The 21233-nt window shown below is 44.2% G+C and overlaps 1 protein-coding gene and 1 long non-coding RNA gene across 4 annotated transcripts in view; both read right to left on the reverse strand.

Moving 5' to 3' along the window:
- The window catches only part of LOC122709425, a 33183-nt gene extending 30200 nt beyond the window's left edge, over positions 1-2983 (reverse strand). For 2 of the 3 annotated variants that reach the window (XR_006345514.1, XR_006345515.1), the window contains exon 1: positions 2329-2983. This is a non-coding gene — a long non-coding RNA (uncharacterized LOC122709425). Of the gene's footprint in view, positions 1-2306 lie in introns of all 3 variants that reach the window. The other variant, XR_006345516.1, reaches the window with a different exon arrangement.
- An 11997-nt stretch (positions 2984-14980) lies between these two features.
- On the reverse strand, positions 14981-19863 carry PPP1R3C (protein phosphatase 1 regulatory subunit 3C). The gene is made up of 2 exons (XM_043926485.1): positions 19706-19863; positions 14981-17451 (listed from the first exon to the last, which is right to left on the reverse strand). The coding sequence occupies exons 1-2, from the start codon at positions 19717-19719 to the stop codon at positions 16509-16511; spliced, it is 957 nt and encodes a 318-aa protein (XP_043782420.1). The 5' UTR covers positions 19720-19863; the 3' UTR covers positions 14981-16508.
- Between the last annotated feature and the right edge of the window lie 1370 nt (positions 19864-21233).

The raw sequence follows: 21233 nt of genomic DNA on the forward strand, positions 1-21233 counted from the left end.
ACAAGATGGGAATCATTTAAATTTTACTTACAGGGCTGTTGTAAGGAATAAATAAGCTGTTAGGTCACAAAAGGTCCTCAATAAATGTTAGTCAAATTCCAATGCTAATGGCCCCTTACACACAGTGGAGGTGACCACCGCCCTCCTGTAGTTTCCTCAATATCCAAAGTTCCTCTGACGATTCATTACAATTTGCCTACTATTAATACTTCTTCTTGTTCATCTACCTACCTCCCCTACCCCATACAAGATTCCATTCTCTCATTTAACTAAACACAGCTGCTGTTGCTGTCATCGCTTCGTCACTAAGTTGCATCTGACTCTTCTTCGACCCCATGGACTGTAATTAATCTTTGGATATATCCTAGTCTATAGTCTATAAACTGCTTGCTCTCATGTCTGCCTGGGGGTTTATAATACACTCCCTCCCCTTTGGACGCTGACCATTAGGTCACATGGAATCAACCCTAGCACGTAATTGGAATCACCCCTTTGTTGCTACCAACGTCCTGGCTGGCAGCTGAAAAAATGGAAACAAATTCCAAAAGTAACCAAATTGGTGGTGGTGGTGCTTTAGTTGCTAAGTTGTGTTTGACTCTTGCAACCCTTTGGACTGTAGCCAGCCAGGCTCCTCTGTCCATGGGATTTCCCAGGCAAGAATACTGGAGTGGGTTGCCATTCCCTTCTCCAGAAGATCTTCCCAACCCAAGAATCAAACCCAGGTCTCCTACATTGCAGACTAATTCTTTACCACTGAGCCACTAGAGAAGCCCTAACATAGCTAAGAAACAAACAACTGAGTCTTTGGTTGAAAATAATTCTCACTAAAGTATGCAAGGCTGCAGATAGCTTTGCCTCTTTGCCATAGGTGGACTCAGGGTAACAAACCTAGCTGTGTTTGCCTTGCACTGTCTCTTAACCTCCTTTTTACTTTCCTCCCCTCTGCGCTGTGATGGTTGAGTCAGCTGGTTGGCAGACTCCTGTTCAGTCTGACAGTGGGGCTCCAGTAAATGGGCAGTAAATGTCACCTCAGGGACCTAAGAAATCCAAATTTTCTCTTCCCACATCTTCAGCCTTTCCCTCTCACTCTCTCTAGCATCTCTCTCGCTTTGGCCCCCAAGACTCAGCATCTTTTCAGCTTAGTCCCCAATTTGGATGCCCTATCTACTCAAATGTGAGGAAATCCTCAAAGACAAACCATATGCAGGTTTTTTTAAATTAAGTCAGGAAGTCTTTAAGGAAGATGTCTCTTTATAAAACATAAACTTCAGTGCAAATTCTTCATTTTGATTGCTCAGAAATCATCATCATTCAGTTATAGGCTCTCTAAAGAAGACTGATAAATATGTCTCCTGTCTAAAGGAAGAGTCTGCAATGGAAATTCTGAGAAATTGGATTTCCCATGAAGAATCAAAAATCCATTCATTAAGCCAAATGGAAAGCATGCCCACTGACCTTCAAGTCTTCACCTTACTGCCAACCACAAGACAAACAAGCAAAAACAAATGTTATGCCCTTCCTCAAGCTGACTAGTGGTACCAGGAGCATCTGTGCGCCCAGCACTGTAGCATGAGTCACTTGTGTAAGCAGATAGCCACTTGTCATTAACTAGACAACGACGGCCAAGCCAGCCCAGCCAAGAGCCTCTTCTCACTCTGCATTCAGAGGCCCCAGAAGCATCTCTCTCAGAAGGGCTGAGATTGCCTTGCTCCCCTCACATCCAATCAGGCTTGCCGCCCATCCCAGCCTAGGTGTTTGTCCCTCCTCACCTGGGCTATAACAATGGCTTTCCCAACTGAACTTTCCACCTCCCATCTCTCTCCCCTGAGCCACCCTCATCAAATTTTCTAACCCTCTGCTCTCATTGCATTGCTTCAGGTAAAGATAAACTTCACTCTATCTCCCTCTTACCTGGAGATAGAAAAAGATGACTTTCTTCAGCCTCCATCATTCACTGCACCTCATCTGATGGCAGCCCCCAGCCATATGGCCAGGCACATTTATCTCTCTGCTTTCCCACCACTGCATGGTTATGGCCACTCCTTGCCTCTGTTCTTGGTGCCCTTCTGGAACACCATCTCTGTTCCTCTCTGTCCAAATTCCAGTCAAACTTCATATCTCTCTACCCAAGAAGCCATTCCCAACCAGGGTTTCATTCAACTTTCATTGAGCTCCATGAAATCCCCAACATGTTAAGCCTTCCTCTTTTTTCCCACTGTTCTAGACATAGAAGTAGAGCAGAGGTCCCTCCTAACCTGAAACTTCTTTGGTGCCCCTGATCAATTTCCATCTCTCTAAATACTCACATGTTCAATGAATACAACTGACCTTGTAAATGAAGACCCTTAAGAAGGGATAGGTTTCTGTCTGGGGAAACTGCAGTATCTCTCCCACAATGATACACTGCCCTTCAAGTTTTATGGAGAAATACGGATGGGCTAGGTTCCCAGAGAACTGGCAGAGAAAGGGCAAGTCAGCCTCCTCCCCTCCCCCAGTCACCCCACACTTGCCAGAGAGTGATTAAAATGCACTTCAGGGTGTCCATCTTTTCATTTGGAAAGGAAACAAGCCTTGCTGTTCTGTTTCTCCCATTTCATCAAGGACAGAGGTCATCCCGGGGAGGGGGAAGTGTAGGTTCCAAGAGAGGGCTTGTGAGGGGGTGGGGGCTGGGGGGAACTCCCTCATCCCTTCTGTCTAGCTTGCTTCACCCTTTGAAGAGAACAAGCCTAGCTTTCAGAGTGAATTATTTTCAACACAGCCTCTGCCAGGACCAGGCTCTCCCTGGCTGGCTGAGGCAATACCCGGAAGGATTGAGAGATAGTTCAAGGTCAGACAGGGTGTCCAGACAGGACTGGCCAGAGGAGGTGGCACTGTGACAGCTGGGAGGAAAAGGACTGCAGAGGGGACAAGAGAGAAGGCAGAGTGCACATGTTAAATGAAAGCCCAGAAGTTTCTCTCCTCTTTCTGTCTCTCCCCTCCCTCTCTCTGTACACACACACACACACACACACACACACACACACGCCTGCACAGACACACATTCTTTTCTTTCCCTCCTCTCCTCTGCCTCCCCAAGGCCTTTCTATAAATAAACAATAAGCCCCTGAGCCTGCCTGTTGCCCACTATTAACGCTTGCCTTGTTCAAACTGTTCCCCACTTCAGGCTTTGCAAAGCCCTTTCCCACAGGTAATCTTCACCTGATTCCTGCATCACATGCTTTCGAAGGTCCTGGAAGTCCCAAACACAGAATCATGGGCACCCCACACCCCCCCACTCACCAAGTTCTGAGCCTTAATATGACCAGTTTCAGGTCATGTTACTCAAAAGAATCCCCTACGGTTCAGGCCTCATGTGTGCATGTACGCTCAGTCATGTCTGACTCCTTTGCCAGGCCATGGACTGTAGCCCGCCAGACTCCTCTGTCCATGGGATTTTTCAGGCAAGAATACTGGAGTGGGTTGCCATTTCCTTCTCCAGGGGATCTTCCCAACCCAGGGATCAAACCCAAGTCTCCTGCATTGCCAGGAAGACTCTTTACCACTAAGTCACCTGGTTCAGGCCACATCTATCTTAAACCATTATTTGCATGCCCCTAATAGTCAGACCCACAATCTAGTAAACATTTGCTCTGTTGCAGGCAAATGTACACAAGTGCTTGACATGCATGATTGCATTTAAATTCCGTAACAATCCTGAGTTGTCAATATGACACAGGCATTTTGTCAATGAGGAAGTTCTGATGTTATGTTACTTGGCTGAGACCCTAGGTGGAGAGTGTGGGTACTGAGTTCTGAACCTAGATTTATATAACTGTTATACCCGTGTTCCCAGCTCCTGTGCTGAGGTCCTCTTACTAACAGTCCTTTAGTATCCAAGATTGCAGAGCATCTACTGGAGGGAGGGGAGGATAGGTCTAGTCAGTCTTCTGGAATGCCAGGATCAACAACCGATTAAATTTCCCCAGGCCTCCAGTGACATCTTTTACTCTTCACTTCAATGCACATTTATCCTGCCAGACTCTGCGCTAGGTATTGTGAATAGAACAGTAATTAAGACAGACAAGTCCTGCCCTCACAGAGGCCACAGTCTAGTTAGGGGAGACAGCCCATAAACCAACACACAGTTAAATACGTATACCAGCTCACCAAGAAGTTCCAAATCAATAGAGAAGAAACATGACCTAGTTTTAATTTTTTCCCAACACTAGTTTTAATTTGTTCTCAGCTGTGTCAAATTATCTCCCTCCATCACTGCACCCCTTAAAATATCTCAGGCAGATTCCACTGATTCCTGTCACTTTTGGTTATTGAAATTTAGTCTGGGCCAATGTAAACTCCCACCTCATATCTGATTGAAAGCCCTCTGCCCTCCCTGAGTGGCCAGGACTTGCTGCCAGAGGGGCTTGGCCAGAAGGGGCAGAAAGCCTTGAGTTCTTCCTCCCCACTCTCTGCCCCTTGCCACCTAGAGCCCACCTCACAGACTGTTGTTGCTGGAGGCACCCTCACCCAAAGGGTGGCCATCCTGGCTTGGGGCTCAGTACCTTCCCGATGTCCTTCTGACCCATGGGAAAGTCAGACATCCTGCCAAGCCCTGGGAGAGACCTTGCCCCAAGGGCATCCTTTCAGCCCTGCCTTTTCTTGTCAATATATCTTCCCCAGACAAAAACAGACACAGACAGATAGCAGTACTGCTGCTCAAGCAGATGTCCAGCCAGGGAATGTGATGCTGGCAATTCCCAGAGCACACCCGCATCTCTCCCTTGGCTCAGAGGAGGGAGGAGGCATACTGTCCCTGTCCCAGGGAGGCATATTCTCACCAGGAGCTCTGCTCTCCCTCAAGCTGACTTTGAGGATCCCCACCGTCTCCTCGAGCTCAGCCTTTTCCTCATAGACCCAAGAGAGGGGAAGAGTAGATGGTATTGGGGCCAGTTCTGCCACCTCAATTGCTGAAAATTGGTTGGGAGCTCTCTTTAGAAACAGAGTGAGCTTAAGACGTTTTGTGTCACCTGTGAGCCTTAGCAGCCATTCCAAGACAACAGAAAGGTCTCATTCAACATCCAATATCAGATAAAATTATAATTGTGAGACACATGATGAAGGAAAAGAAGAGAGTACCAGGAGAGGAGGGCTTCCCAGGTGGTGCTAGTGGCAAAGAATCCACCCGCCAATGTAGGACACGTAAGAGATGCAAGTTTGATCCCTGGATTGGGAAGATCCCCTGGAGGAGGGCATGGCAACCCTTCCCAGTATTCTTGCCTGGGAAATCCCATGGGCAAAGGAGCCAGGTAGGCGATGGTCCATGGAGCTGCAAAGAGTCAGAGGCGACTGAACATACCAGCACACACCATGAGAGGAAATGTTCATGTACTGGAATCAGACTCCTTGGGCTGAAATCCCAGCTCTGCCTCTTTTTAACTGTATGCCCTCGCCAGGTTACTTAACTTCCCTGTGCCTCAGCTTCTTCACATGTGAAATGGGGATGATAATAGTACGCACCTCATAGGATTAGATAAGAAAACATAAATAACCCTGTTAACAGCACCTGGCACATTAATACATGCTCAGTTAATATAAATTTCGTGAGGACATGAATTGAGGGATCCAAATACTTCATAGACACTCAAGAACAGCTGATGAAACAACAAATGTGGGAGAATATCCAGGAATACCTACCCGAGAGGGGATAGTCAGAGAGACCACTCTGAGGAGGGGACACTTAAGCATGACACGAAGGATGAGGGAACCATCAGCCAAAAAAGTCAAAAGAAGGCAAGAGGAACAATGGATAGTTACTCAAGCCTCCCTACAGTAAAATTTCTCCAAAGTCTGATGTAGGCAGATTGTACTTGGATCACATTACATGGCAGACCTAGAAAAGTTGCCTTAGACTTTTAATACAATGCGTACATACAGAATCCTAAATTGCTAATTCCCTCAAGATCAAAAAAGTTTTGGCTGACTTCCAGGAGCTAAAGCCCTGCAGGCGCTCTGTCCACGTCACAGCAGCCCTAACATTGCAGTCAGCAGTGAAACACTTTCCTCTCCTGGTGTCTGGCCAGGAGTCTTCAAGGAGCCCCTGCTTCTTCAGGACATGCTGCTTGTCTGCAAAAGAGTCTGAGACCAAAGTTGTCCACTTTGTCTGCAATATCACCCGAGGACAGGGTCCCTGATCCCCACTCAAGGCAAACTTGTAAAACCCTACAGAGACTGACACCAATCCATGGCCCTGTGAGCTCCTCTTTTTGCCCCCCTGTGTCTGACAGCATCCTGCCCCATTCCACCTTCTAAGAAATGAGTTCGAGGGCAGATGGAACAAAGAACCAGAGCAGGGAAGCGCATGGGAGCAAAGACAGGTAGAAAAGACACGGCTGGGTTTGCCCTGTCACGGAGCACACACCTGAGTGCTCTCTCTCCACAGCAGGCACATGGGAAAAGAGCAGTGAATAAGTGTCAAAAGAAGGGTTCTGATTCTTCTTAAGGAACTCAAGAACTGGGATGTGAAAGAGTAAGCGGAGTTAAAGGCTTCCAAGATTCACAGGGTCCAGGACAAGGATGCAATTGGAGGCCCCAGTCAGCCACCCTGACTTCATCCTGCCACACTGGGGACCTCATCCTTATGCAGTGGACACACCAGCCCACAAGCCTTGTCCACGTGAGCTCCGCCACCCCATCCAGACAGCCACCTCTCAGGACCAAGGGTGCAACCACCAACCTCAGGAAGACTCACTCAGAGCAGAGGCCAGCAGAGCAGGGCCCTGGAGGTGGGCTTGGCTGGGGACGCCATTCCAGGGTCCAGGGGCACCGTGAGCATAGTCTAGAAGGGAGATGAGCAGAGGTTCCAGGTGGGCACACCCCCTTGGCCTCAGGGATCGCTCACTCTCCGGGAAGAGCTACGGTTAGCAGAGGGTCAGAGAAGGATCTTCCAAAGTGCAGGGGCAGAGGGGCCAAGGGCAGTATAGTGCACTTATTAGTGGAACACCAGAAAGTAGAACTGGGACGAGTGGACAGGAATTGGAGGGAAGAGTATGCCCTAGAGAACTTTCTTCCCTTGTCCACAAATTTGTGTGTCCAGCTCTAAACTCATCTGCATCACCAATTATCCATAAAATACTGGTGGCTCCACTGTCACCTCTAACTCAGTATGTGCAAAAATATAATCTTCCTCCCATACTTCACAAAACCTCCACTGAGCCAGAGGTACCATCATTTTCACATGTCCTAATAAGCTAAAAGAGCAGAATCACCTTCTCTGTCCTCTTCACCTTCCCCAGTACTTGGTTTATCTCTGTCTCAGGTCCCTTAACTAAAATTTAATAACAATTATTATATATAGGTAAAAATGAAACCTTTTTTTTGATGAGAGGTAAGACTTTGGAAATTGGAAAAAGAAAAAGAGCTTTTGAGAAATAAGAGACTTTATCTTCCTATCAGATCTTAAATCTCAGCCATTCAGTACTCACATCTACCTGCAATGACCTCAGGAGCATAATGACAACTCGAATGGCATTAAATAACTTGCTTCCAATATAAGGCCCTAAGAAGAAAAAGAAATTTATGATAATGACAGTGGTCATGAAAAGAGTTTAAATGTATGCATAGACAGACTTCCTTGGTGGTCCAGTGGTTAAGACTCCAAACTTCTAAGAAAGGGGGTATAGGGTCTATCCCTGGTTGCAGAACTAAGATCCCCCATGCCACGTGCTGGCCAAAAAATAAAAACAAAAAGCACCCAGAACATTTGTTGTCTGCTACCAACATGGTTCAGACAGTAAAGAATCTGCCTGCAATGTGGGAGACGCAGGTTCAATCCCTGAGTTGGAAAGATCCCCTGGAGGAGGGAATGGCTACCCACTCCAGTATTCTTGCCTGGAAAATTCCATGGACAGAAAAGCCTGGCAGGCTGCAGTCCATGGGGTCACACAGAGTTGGACATGACTGAGAGACTAACACATTTACTTTTTTTATCAACACAGTTAGGGATTCCCTGGTGGCTCCGTCAATTCAGAGACTGCCTGCAATGCAGGAGACCCAGGTTCGATCCCTGGGTTGGGAAGATTCCCTGGAGAAGGGAATGGCAACCCAATCCAGTATTCTTGCCTGGGAAATCCCAAGGACAGAGGAGCCTGGCCAGCTACAGTCCACGGGGTTGCAAGAGTCAAACACAACTTAGCAACTAAAGCACCACCACCAACATCATGGTTACTTTTGGAATTCATTTCCAGTTTTTCGGTTGCCAGCGAAGACATTGGTAGCAACAAAGAGGCAATTCCCATTATATGCTAGGGTTGATGCCATGTGACCTAATGGTCCGCGTCCAAAGGGGAGGGTGTGTCACAAATCCCCAGGCAGACATAAGAACAAGCAGTTTATAGACTATTAACTAGGGTATATCCAAAGATTAATTTTGAAAGTTGCATCATCCAACAGTGTACATACTGAACATTTAAGTCTTTGTGTGTCTCCGGTTACAGCCATTTTTAGTTACTATGAATCTGGTCAGCATTATAAATGGACAGGATAAAATATCTGCTGGAGGAGCAGATATAAGCATGTGACTCACCAGCTCCTCCGACTCAGTGGACCCATATGAGTAAGAAGCTGTTAACACCTAGATCCAGTAACAGCGCCTCCAGTAAAGGAGCTCTGAGAAGTTGGAACCAAACAGCCAGGAGTCCCCGCGGGTATCTTAATGACTGTATCCTTCCATGACATGCACCTATATGTTTTGTTGCTGTAATGGCAAATTTGGCCTGATCATTGTTTCCAAGCACACTGAAACTAGATGATGATATATTATAGTCGGAACTGATCCCAAGATGGGAGGTGCCTCTCTCTGCCAGGGTTTGACAAAGTCTTAATATAGATAAATAAAGACTGAGAGACTGTCCGAGGAATCAGAAAGGCACAGCAATGTAGGTGCCTATAGTTGTAGGTACCAGCAAGAGTGCCATGTAGAACGTTAAGGGAGGGTGTTTGCCAGAATTAAATAGGATCAGCCTTTTTGTCACCTAGAACCCCAGGTGTAAGCACAAATAACCTAGAAAATAGCTGGTCTTTGACAAAAACATCCAAGGATTCAGTTTTTATTTTCATTTCTGCAGCAGCAATGAGGACACAAAGAAAACTTCTACTCAATTTGACACCATCTGGCATCTCAAAAGTACAGGAAAAAAACAAATAAAGAGGGTCCTTTATCATGAATTCAAACCACATCCTAAAGGGACTGGGAGAACATCACTTTCAAAACCCAGATATTTCCAATTTATTACTCTTAAGGGTTACATAGGGACTAAATCATCAGTAACCTCCACCAAAAGACTTTGAAAAGAAAATTAAAAAAAGAGAGACAGAGGGGAAGAGGGAGGGAAAGGAAAGGGGAGAGAGGAGGAAGGAAGAGAGAGGGGAGAAAAAGAGGAGGAGAGAGGGAGAGGAAGAGAGAGAGAGGACCACTAAGATGAAAGCCACAGTATCTTTTGTAACCTAATCCTGGAAGTGCCATATCACGATTTCTGCTCTGTTCTATTGGTTACAGAGCAACTCTAGTATAATACGGAAGCAGACTATAGTTTAGGGCTTCCCAGGTGGCTCAGACGGTAAAGACTCTGACTACAATGTGGAGCCCTGGGTTGGATCCCCGGCAGGAGACTACCCTAGGGTGAAACTCAGAAGGTGGAGCTTTCTGGGGCTATCTTTGTAGGCTAACTATCACAATCTCATATACAATAACTGCTAAATTCTCCACTTATTCTAATAATTTACTAGTAGATTTTTTGGCTCTTCTATTCAGACAAATATATTATCTGCAAATAATATACTTTCTTTCCTTCCAATTCCATTTTTACTTCTTTCTTACTTTACTTTACTGGCTCAGATTTCTAGCACGGTATTTGAAAGAGGTGGTGATAGAGGATTGAATCTTAAAAGTCGTGTCAACCTTTTCCTGAGTGTGAAGTTTGTGGTAGATTTTAATTGTTCTTATTTTTAGTCAGTATCATTTTTTCAAATTAAAGGAAGTGAAAGTGTTAGTTGTTCAGTCGTGTCTGACGACCCCATGAACTGTAGCCTGCCAGGCTCCTCTGTCCATAGAATTCTCCAGGCAAGAACACTGGAGTGGGTTGCCATTCCCTCCTCCAGGGGATCTTTGCGACCCAGGGAAGTTTCCCTTTATCCCTAGTTTGAGTAGTAATAGTTGTTGTTGTTGTTTTTATTAATGGTATAAAATTTTTAAACACTTTTGGTATCTATTGATTTGATCATGTTTTTATTCCTTTAATCTGTTTATGTGGCAAATTATAGTAGTTGATGTTCTAGTGTTGAACTAAACTTGAACCAACCTTGCCTTCTTAGAATATCCCCAACCTGATTACAATACCTTACCTTTTTATATATTTTGGATTAATTTTTAATAATTTATTGTTTATAAATTTTTCCATCTATTTATAAGTGAAGTTGTTATTCTTTCCTACACTGTCTTTATAAAGTTTCAGTGTCAAAGTTATGGTAACTTAACATATGTCAGGGAATGTTCCTTCTTTTTTTATATATACTGCAGAATATTTTAAATAAGATTAGAAATATTTGATTCTTAAATGTTTGATGCAACCCACCTGAAAAAGATATCTAGGCCTTGTATTTTACTTATAAATGGATTTTAAACTACTAATCTTAAATATTTATAGGACTAACCAGATCTTGTATTTCTACCTGAGATTATTTTGAAATAACACATTTTTCTAGAAATGCATCTGTTTTGTTTATTTCAAGATTTATTAGTATAAAATTGTTCTTAATGCTTTTATATTAATTTTTAGTTATGTATTTGTTACCTATGCTTATGACATTTTTTAAATCCCAAATTTTTTAATGTTCTCATTCTTATTTTCATGCATCTTATCAAAAATTTTATTCACTTTTTATTTCACTGGATGTGAATTCATGTTTGATGAAAATTCTGTGGGCTTATGTTTGAAGATACACTCACACAGAGCACTTACATTTGCTTCTAATAAGAATCTGTGGGTACTGCAGCCAGAAGCCATTTTTAAATAGACTTTCTGCTTGAGGTTTTTCAGAACACAGGAATGTGAATTCAGATTGCAAATCCATGTGAGGAACAGATTGTGGTTACGAATTTTAAGAGGAGGTTTTTCCCCCTCTACCCAGAGATCAAGGCATCTTTCTTAGTTGAATTTCTTTGCAAGAGAGTTTTATCCTTTTCTTACCAAGGGTCTATCCTTTCTTGGTTCTGGCTATGCTATTCACTGTGACCCCATTACCACCTTAATCTGCATCTTCCATCCTCAAAGCAGCCGTAGATGTCAAAAAAAGCAATGTTGGTCACCTAGGGATTAACAAGTGACTTCAGGACAGGTGCCAGCCATTTACCTTCCTAGAGTTCTGCTTTTGCTTTTTGTTTAGAGGACTAAGGATGTTATTCCCTGGTGACTTGTTTCCCTGGTGGCTCAGAGGTTAAGTGTCTGCCTGCAATGCAGGAGACCTGGGTTCAATCCCTGGGTGGGGAAGATCCTCTGGAGAAGAGAATGGCAAACCCACTCCAGTATTCTTGCCTGGAGAATCCCATGGACGGACGAGCCTGGTGGGCTACAGTCCACGGGGTCATAAAGAGGCGGACACGACTGAGCGACTTCACTTTCACTTTCACTTTAGAGGACTAAGGAAGTTATTCCCTGGTGGCTCAAATAGTAAAGAATCTGCCTGTAATGCAGGAGACCATGGTTCTGATCCTTGGGTCGGGAAGATCCTCCGGAGAAGGGAATGGCTACCCACTCCAGTATTCTTGCCTGAAGAATTCTATGGACAGAGGAGTCTGGTGGGCTACAGTCCATGGGGTCACAAAGAGTGGGACATGATGGAACGACTAACTCACTTTACTTTCTTCCCAGCTTAGCAGTGCTTTGATAACATAGTTAGAAAATATTTTATCTAGCACTTTTGAGTGTTTTGTACTGGGAGAGTTTTGGTGGGGAATAATCTAGACTTTATATTTTAATTGTCACATTTTCAAAGCCATTCTCAGCCATGTTGCACAGGGTATAAGTTTGGGTCTCCTATGAAGCACTTCTTTAGGTATTAGAACAATCTCTAAAATGCTTCTGGAGGACAACGGTGAAATAGCTTTCTATCCAGGCTAGGATCTTGGTTATATTCTTCAATTTTTACAATAACAAAGTATAATTATTCCCTATCCTTAGATTTCTAGAAGAAATTCACATAGGATGATGCACTGAACTGTATAAAGTTAAGAGAGAAGAGCTTGCAGTAGACTAATGCTCCAGATGAGAACAGCTAGAAAAGCTGTATAAAATACAACAACTAAAAGTTTGAAAGCATTAAGCTATTGCTGAGACAACCAGGGACTTGAAATAAGGAGAAACTATACAGAGAGAATCAAAGATAAGATATATTATCATTTTTGAATATGATAGAGTAGCTTGAGGCAGACAAATACTAACATAAAGATGAACAAGACACTCTAGGGAGAAATACCAACAAATTGTTTAAAAGCACTGGAAAGTTACTAAAACAACCAGACTTTATGGCTAAGTTGAACTGACACACTGCAGCTGTTTGTACCTGGATGTATTTGCTGATTCTGGACAAGAAAATGAAAATCTGAACTTTGCCTTGGAAGAATACCAATGACATTGACAGATGGCTTCAAGAAGCTGGAAAAAAAAAAAAAGAAAATTTAAGAGTTCAGACTACGTCAATATTCTGGTGAGAGGGTGTGTCGAAGACTGAACCTGACCCTCAGCTCCTTTTCCACTCAAGATATTTGTCAAATTTCAAAGCTGCCAAGGGCAGGAGGCTAAAAGGCTTACAAGAAAAACACAGTTGGGATTTTGACAATATAGGGGTGCTGAGGCATCTAATTGTTCAAATGAACTTATTTACAAAACAGAAATAGAGTCACAGATGTAATAAACAAACTCATGGTTACCAGTGGGGTAAGGGTTGGGGAGGGATAAATTGGGAGCTTGGGATTGACATATGCACACAATAGTATATAAAATATTATAGATAACTAATAAGGACCTAGGGGCTTCCCCAGTGGTTTAGCGGCAAAGAATCCGCCTGCAAATGCAGGAGATTCAGGTTTGATCCCTGGGTCAGGAAGGTCCCCTGGAAGAGGAAATCTCAACTGACTCCACTATTCTTGCCTGAAAAAATTCCATGAACAGTGGAGCCTGGTGGGCTACAATCCAAAGGGTCGCAAATAATCAGATGTGACTGAGTACACACACAATAAGGACTACCGTATAGCACAGGAAACTCTACTTGATCCACTATAATGAACTGTATTGAAAAAGAACCCAAAAAAGAGTGGATATATGCATATGTATAACTGATTCACTTTGCTGTACAACAGAAACTAACACAGCAGTGTAAATAAACTACACTCCAATAAAAAGAATTTAATCACAAAAAGAAAGGGGGTCGCGAGGAAAGGAGGGTCTTCAGGGAAGACTTCAAGAAAGAAACGGGAAGGAAAACACTAGGCAAAAAGTCACTGCCCTCAATAACAAAAACTTTGATTTTAAAAAAGAGAAGTAATAAAAATACTAAAAAACAAAACAAAAAAATCACTGTCCAACCTAGAAATCACTGTTCCAGGCCGACTCAACCTGCCACAGGACCTCAAACAAGTCACTTCCCCTCTCTGAATCTGAGTTTCTCTTATAAAGGTGGACATTTGCATCCTACGGTTTTCAAGGTCCTTGTCAGACTGATATTTAACTTTTCTCCATCCTATGGGAAGAGGGTGGGCTTCACCTAACCCAGTAGAGAGCCAGAGGAAACAAAATATGGGTGATGAACTCCAGTGCTTACAGAGGTAGGGGGACAGAATGAGAGAATGAAGCAGGGATGACAAAAAAAAGCAGGTAAAGCCCATCTAAAGGAGGCAGCTGCACTTAACTCCAGGTGATGGTCACCATTAGGAAAGACCTTGCAATATTTTGAGCTAAAAGGAAATTCAGATTTTTTTTTTAATGTAGCCTGCTGATGGCCTGCTCTTAGCAATAAATTCTCTTTTAAAAAAAAAAGAGAAACAAAAAATCAACCTGTGTCCAAAAAAAAAATCTGCAGCCATTTTCAGAGATACTATATCCTTCTACTTTTCTGTATATTCATTCTATTAATTTTTGAGAGTTTGATATTGAAACTCCAACTAAAAATCTTAATCAACTTCAAAAATAATTATATAGTGGAACTATATGTAAATTTGTTCTATAGTTTCCGAGTCTCCTGTAAATGTGTTATCATACTTTCATAATTTAAAACATTCTTTAAAAGAGGAAAAAATATCTGTAGCCAGATACAGCCTGTAAGCCTACAGTTCACAACTTCTGATGAAGAAGATGTTATGATAAAATTTGTTTTTTATCATTGGGCCTTTCTAGAAGGTTGGTTAGTCCCCCTTAAGAGACACTGTGCAGAAACTCCTTTCTGGAGTTTTAGGCAAGAACTAGAACTAAGACTTTGTTTCCTGTACCCGCTGCTTCCCACCCCCAGGAGCTGAGCCTCCCCTCAGTCTGGGACTGATGCCCGCTGCCTGCGACACACACCTCCCTGCAGCTCCAAGCTTTGCCCTTTCAGGAAGGAGCTGAAACTCAGGAGACAGTAGCTGCTCCAGCCCTTCCCACACCACCCCCTCCCCTACTTCAAGCTGAGAAGTGGCCCCCAAGATAAAACTGACAGTGTGTGAGGAGCAGTCAGCACAGATGGGGACAGTCAGAGGGACAGTCCCAGCAGCCCAAGTCACTGCCCCTAGACCCCAGCCCCAATCGTCAGGAGGTAGAAATTCTCACTAATGAGACTGGGACCATGTGAATACCTTCAGGCAGATCCAATTCCTGGTCCAAACTAACCTTGCTCAGTTAAACAAAACAGGAGAATCTCAGTTGATGGTTTCTTATTTAACTAACTGGGACTTTGAGAAAGAAAACATTCTCAGATCTTATATCAAACACTTTTATTTTTAAAGTGAGAAGTTCACAGAGGATAGCTACAGGAGAGTGAAATATTTAGAATAGCAAAATTGTGGGTGCTAGCCAAACCTCAAATACTGTCACAGCAGAGTTATTCCAATAGTACTTTTCCAGCATGGCATATCACATGTGTTAAAATTAACTGCATTCTCAGAACACCTTTCAACGGATGTCCATGATGATAGAAGTGAACATTCAGAGGCTCCTGTTCTTAAGATCTTACAGAATTGATTTATGCACAGTCCAAAACAAAGTATATTACAACACATCCAAAACAATTCACCTCCATTAAAAAAAATGTTGACTTTCAAGAAATTGGTAGGAAGACTTAAAATAACAAGAAGAACATAGGCAAGAAACAGAAATGGCTACTTTTATGTGCAAGGTACTGGATTCTTGCATTGAGAATCAGTGTCAGTCTTCACTTCCAATATCACATCGATAAAGTATGGCAGGAAAACGAGTCACCTTCAATATGAAGGATGCGAGTTGTGTACACTTATAACACTCTTGAAGATACAATAGTGTCGCAGGCGGAATGCCAGCAAACAGAGGGGACCTTCCGATGAGGTCAAACACTCATGAGTTATCAGATGACCCTTCAGGTACTTGGGTTAAGCAACTACAACATTCTGGTTTAATCAAGGCACTTGCAGAGAGTGATCCTTGACATGACATAGAATCCCTACAAGTTGCTGGCCAATGATAATGGCATGGGTTTTTTGATTAAGCAGCATTTACACTGAGAACCCAAGCATAATACCTGGGCCACAGGTAAGGTCACTTATCCCACCGGGACTGCAAAGCCAGATTTGCTTAAGCTTTCCCCAAATCATGATTTTTGATGAGTCACGCTTGAACAGAAAGGCTTCGTGTAAAATCTGATTCTCCAGAGTTATAATTCACCTTTCCCCAATAACCACTCAGTACCCCTAAAGTTTGTTTGGGTTCTTCTCCACGAGAATACCTAGAATGGATCATTTTCTCCCCCCTACAAATTACTTCCCCAGGAGAAAACTGTAAAACCAACTTAAAAAAACAAAATAACCTTCATTTTCTCACCAACAATTAAGTATCAGACCTCCTGCTTCCACTCTGACCTGAGCTGCAGAGCCCTTTGTGTATACTTCTCAGACATTCCTCATACCATTAACACAGCTTTCCATCACCATCCACTGTCCATCCTCAACCTTTCCTTGCCCAAGATGAAAGCCAGTGAATTGAGAGGGAAGGAGAAAAGGGTGTTGACAGAATATGACTTTTATAAAAACAGGGTTCCAGGCTGTAACTTGATCCTCTATAGCAACACTGGGCAATGTCATCCATACAAACCCCCACACTAAATTCTCAAGGGGCTATCATTTTTTGTAGCCAGGTCTCAAAAGCTCCAACCTAAGCCTACTGAAGGAAAGTAGCAACGCCTTCCTAAGATTGAGCAACACAGACCTAGAATCACATGGGGGAATAAGGTCAAGACCGGTCACCAGGTTGCTTCATTCATCGGTAAGAGGCCAAGTTCTCCATCCTCCCCCAGCTCTGCCATTCTGGGAAGAGCCCACTGGCCAGCCTTGGGCTGCCAAAGACGGTCGACTCCAGCTCGGCCTTGGGGGGTGGCGCCTGGTGGAAGGCACAGTCCTGGGATGCCATCTGCGTCTGCACCCCGTCAGGCTTCCACTGTGCATGGATGATTCTGTAATTCTGACCCTCGTTGTTGTCCCAGAAGACCTGCCCATTAGCATGGTAGGCGATACAGAACTCAATTTTCTCCTTCGTGGGGATGACGGAGGGCAGGTCAATGGCAAACGAGAAGGTGTCACTCTCCGAGCCACCGTACACATTTTTCATGTAGGCACAGTCCACATCGTTGTAGCTCTGCCAGGAGTCAAAAGTGATCCGGATCTGAACCTTCTTCTCAAAGCTCATGTTCTTCACCTTCACAGTCCCCGTCACTGTTCGCTCCTGCAAAGAGCAGTTCTCCAGGCAGACAGAGTTCTTCTGGAAGTGGTTCCGAAAACTTAAGTAGTCAGCTGAAGGCTGAGGGAAATCCAGAATCAGGTTCTTCTCCTCATGGAGCTTTAAGCCTGAGGAGATATCATTCAGGTCCAACAGGTCAAACTGGAGATCCCACACGGGCTCCTCTGGAAGGTCTGAGAAGACGTGGATGGCGGTGAGGGAGAGGCCCTTAGAGTCCGCAAACACCACCCGCTTCTTGGCTTGGTTGTGTGAAGGCTTCCAGTCATCCTGTGCTCTGGCTTCCTGCTTTATGTTGAGACACGGCTTCAGGGGCTTTAATTTGTTCACAAAATTTCTTCGTTGGAAGTCATCATAAGGGCTCAGGAAGCTCTTCAGAGGTGGGGAATGAGCCAAGCAGAGCCTCACAGCGACATCCACGGGCATGACGGAACTTGTCAGAGGCCGTGGATCTAAGACCTGGATCATTCTGGAATATAGAAAGAAGAGGGGTTATCATCTGCACCTGGAATGCACTTCCCCTGGTCCCAAGTATGTCTGTACTAATTTTGTTGGCTATGATAGCCAGCACAGTGCTCTCACATGTGGTATAGGAATGCAGGGTTAAGTGATAAGAGCTGCATCTTATGTTTGGCTCTACCCTTGACCGGCTATAGGCCCTGGGTTAAAACACTTGGTGACCCAGCTTCTCCATTTGAGAAATAAAAGATTTGGATGGGATCATCTCTAATACAGCTCTAAAAGCATTTGCTCTATTCTGGAGCACCAGTTCTCAAACCTGTCTGTTTTCAGGCAGGTTCCTTACTATCAGAGCCACCACGGAAGCCCCCACCATGGCCTAGAGAGTTGGATTTCTACCTTTCTCTTCAATGCAGAATCCATTGCATCAAGAATTTATATATGTTCTTAAAGCTTCCCAGGTAAGCTAATGACCAGACAGGTTCTAGAATCAAAGTTCCAGACTGCACTCCCTCGACTGCTTTGATGATTTTGCTACTGAATCAATTACACTTCTCTGGAACCATAGTCCATTTAAAAAGAAAGAATAAAAACAGCAAAGGGTTTTGAGAACAAAAGACTAGAAAGAGTGAATCAGAGGATTATCTCTGTACTTTCATTACCATGTTCTTCCTCATTTTACACAAATAACCCACTGAAGTGCAAGGCAGCCATTTATGAATTAAAAAAAAAAAACTTTACATAATCTGTATTTTACACAAAAAGACATTCATGTCAAGTCCACATTTAAGTGGGAAAAGCTGATGATCTGCAAATTATTGTCATTATTTAGTCACTCAGTTGCATCAGACTCTTTTGTGACCCCATGGACTATAGCCCACCAGGCTCGTCTGTCCATGGGATTTTCCAGGCAAGAATACTGGAGTGGGTTGCCATTTCCTTCTCCAGGGAATCTTCACGACCCTGGGATCGAACCCGTGTCTCCTGCATTGCAGGTAGATTCTTTACCGCTGAGTCATTGGGAAAGCCAAACCTGAAAATAGGGTATTTTCAATATGTGTTTTATACACACACACACACACACACACACACACATATGAACTTATAAATGTTGAAAAGTGTAATAGGAAGCACAACAAAAAGTTAACAATTATCTCTGGGTGATAGGTGATCTATTTTTGCCTTTGTACTTTTTTGGTATTTTCTAATGTTCTGGCAATGGATATTTATAACCAGAAAGATAATAAAGCTATTTAAAATTTAAACATAACTATGCTCAGAAATATTAAACCATGAAGTATCCATCAAGAAGGATATTTTTTCTGGCCTTTAGCCCTGTGTATACATTGCCAAACTCAAGGACATTTTTTCCCTATCCTAGCCTTCAGATAAGAAGTGTGTGTATACTGTATGTGACATTTCTCATTCTGGCTTTAGTAACTGTCTTCCCAGCAACTCTAAGCACATAGGCAAATGGTCATTATCATAAGATGGATAATAAAAAAACATTCTGAGAATTCATTTTATTAGCCCTAGGATTTTTCTGGGAGACCTACAAACTTAGAACAAACAAATGAGAGAGAAAGCTATATTTATTGGTCTAATAATAGTTAACAGGCAGGAATTTCAGAGAAGTCTTCTGCTAAGTTATGCCTAAAGAAGCTATTTAAGTAGTTTTGTGGGTGTTTTTTTTTTTTATTTGTTTGGGGTTTTGTTCTGTATTTTCATATTTTGCACTTATAGAAAGACAGTTTTAGGATATGGCGATTTCCCTGGAATGTTAAGTCTGGCCCAAGAGTTTAAAAATAATCATTTGCTCAAACTCTGAGACTGAGTTTGCTATGGCAAACCGTCAGAAGAAGGAAAGAGGACCAAGGAAAGTGAACATCGTCCATCGTTAGTTCTTCCCAAAGCTAAACTACCCAACCAGAAATCTGAGTGCTCTTCCCACGAGTCCTTGAGACATCTGGGCAGGACCAAGAGATACGGTTAGAATCCACGAGGGAATCAGAACTAAAGCTGACTCACGTCAAAACAGTTTCTGGTTTAAGATACCGTTTACCGAAATCAGCTCTGCCTAAGATGCTCAGAGCAAATCTTCACACCTCCAAGGCCTCCCGGGCGCCAGATTCAAGTCAGCAGCCTGTCAACCCGCCCTCCCCTGGGGTCTCCAGGGCGGGGATGACAGCAGGAAAACGCATCCCAGCCTCCCGACAGCTGCGCTCTCCCTGAGCTCCGGGCGGGAGAATCTGCCGGGAACCTACCTGGTGCAGCTCATCAGGCAGAGGAGCGGCGGCTCTCCGCGGTTTGCGAGAGCTCGCACCCGTCTCCCGGGAGTCCCCGTGTGGCCGCAGCTCCGGCAGATCGCGGGTGCGGGGCCCGGGAGGCCGCTTAACTGCTCGGGACCACGTGAGCCGACTGCCAGGGCCAATCGCCGGGCCGCGGGCTCGACGGCGCGACCAACCAGCGCTCGGCTGGGGCGCGAGCCCTTGCCCGGGACGTGACGGCCGTGGTGCAGGGTTCGCTGGGCGCTGGGGGCGCTCTGGGACCCGGGGCCAGCTGGCCAGGGTAGCGTAACACGAACCCCGGGCGAGGAGGCGCGGAGGCAACCGCGTAAAGCAAGTAGCGGCTGCAGGCCAAGAGGGAAAGCAGCAATCTTCCTCCCGCGCGGGGCGCCGACACAGCGGGGCTGCCGGGAGGGAGGTGTCTTTCACTCGCTAGGCTTCTGTATACGTTATCTGAGCGCAGGACACTGTGGCTCGTTCCGCGGAGGCGTGGAGGGGTGGGGGTGGGGAATGGGATGTGTGTGTGTGCTTATATTTACATTTTTGAAATGTTTATCTTGTTCATTGCTTGGTGCATTGGCTCATCTCCCTTTCCTTGCCCTGAGCAATCAGAAGTTGACTGCATATTTTGGGGTTAGGGTGAACCCACAAATGCACCACACAGTACATTCCTTCTCTAACTAATATTGTTAATAAACCGTGTTAGTCAGTATAGATCGCTTCAGCCCTGTCCGACTCTTTAAGACCCCAGGGACTAGCCCGCCAGGCTCCTCTGTCCTTGGAATTTCCCAGGCAAGGATACTGGAGTGGGTTGCCATGCCCTTCTCCAGGGGATCTTCCTGATCCAGGGATTGAACCTGGGTCTCCTGCTTTGCAGGCAGATTCTTTACCATCTTGAGCCACCGGCAGTCCGTGTTAGCTCTGTTATAAGACAATGAGGCAGCATTTCATTAAAAGGCACTTTGTATTTCGAACTATTCTTCAGTTTTTCTCCCTGGAAGAGAAAACTAAAGCCAGAAATGAAAAGGCCTCTTTTGCTCATGTGGTGGGTCAGCCCGCAGAGCCAGTGGTCAACCCAAATCCCTCGACTCGGTTCTGACGTCCTCTGGCACCGATGTGAAAACCAAAATGTTAAACTATCACACTGTAAGTTTCATGACTCTCCCAGGCCAGTTACTCTCAGCGAGGTTTCATAATTTTGTTTAGTTTGGGGAGTTTTTAGACCATCAGTTACAACCATAAAATTAAATTTCTAAGTCGAGTAGGAATTGTTTGTATAAAATCCATGTCCTTGCTCTGTTCTCAATTTAGTTATCCAGTAGTCCATTAAAATGTACAGAATATGCAGTGTAAAATGTACACAAATCCCTGTGTCTTTAAAATCACTGTTAAAATGGTGTGGCTAAAGAAAAAGAAACTGAGTGTCACTGGGGCAGTTGTTTATCACTTGGGCTTGATTTTTTAAAGGAAACATCCAACTAAGAGCAGATCTTCTAGTTTCTCAGCA

The sequence above is a fragment of the Cervus elaphus genome, chromosome 15 (genome assembly GCF_910594005.1).
Source record: "Cervus elaphus chromosome 15, mCerEla1.1, whole genome shotgun sequence".
NCBI classification, from domain to species: domain Eukaryota; kingdom Metazoa; phylum Chordata; class Mammalia; order Artiodactyla; family Cervidae; genus Cervus; species Cervus elaphus.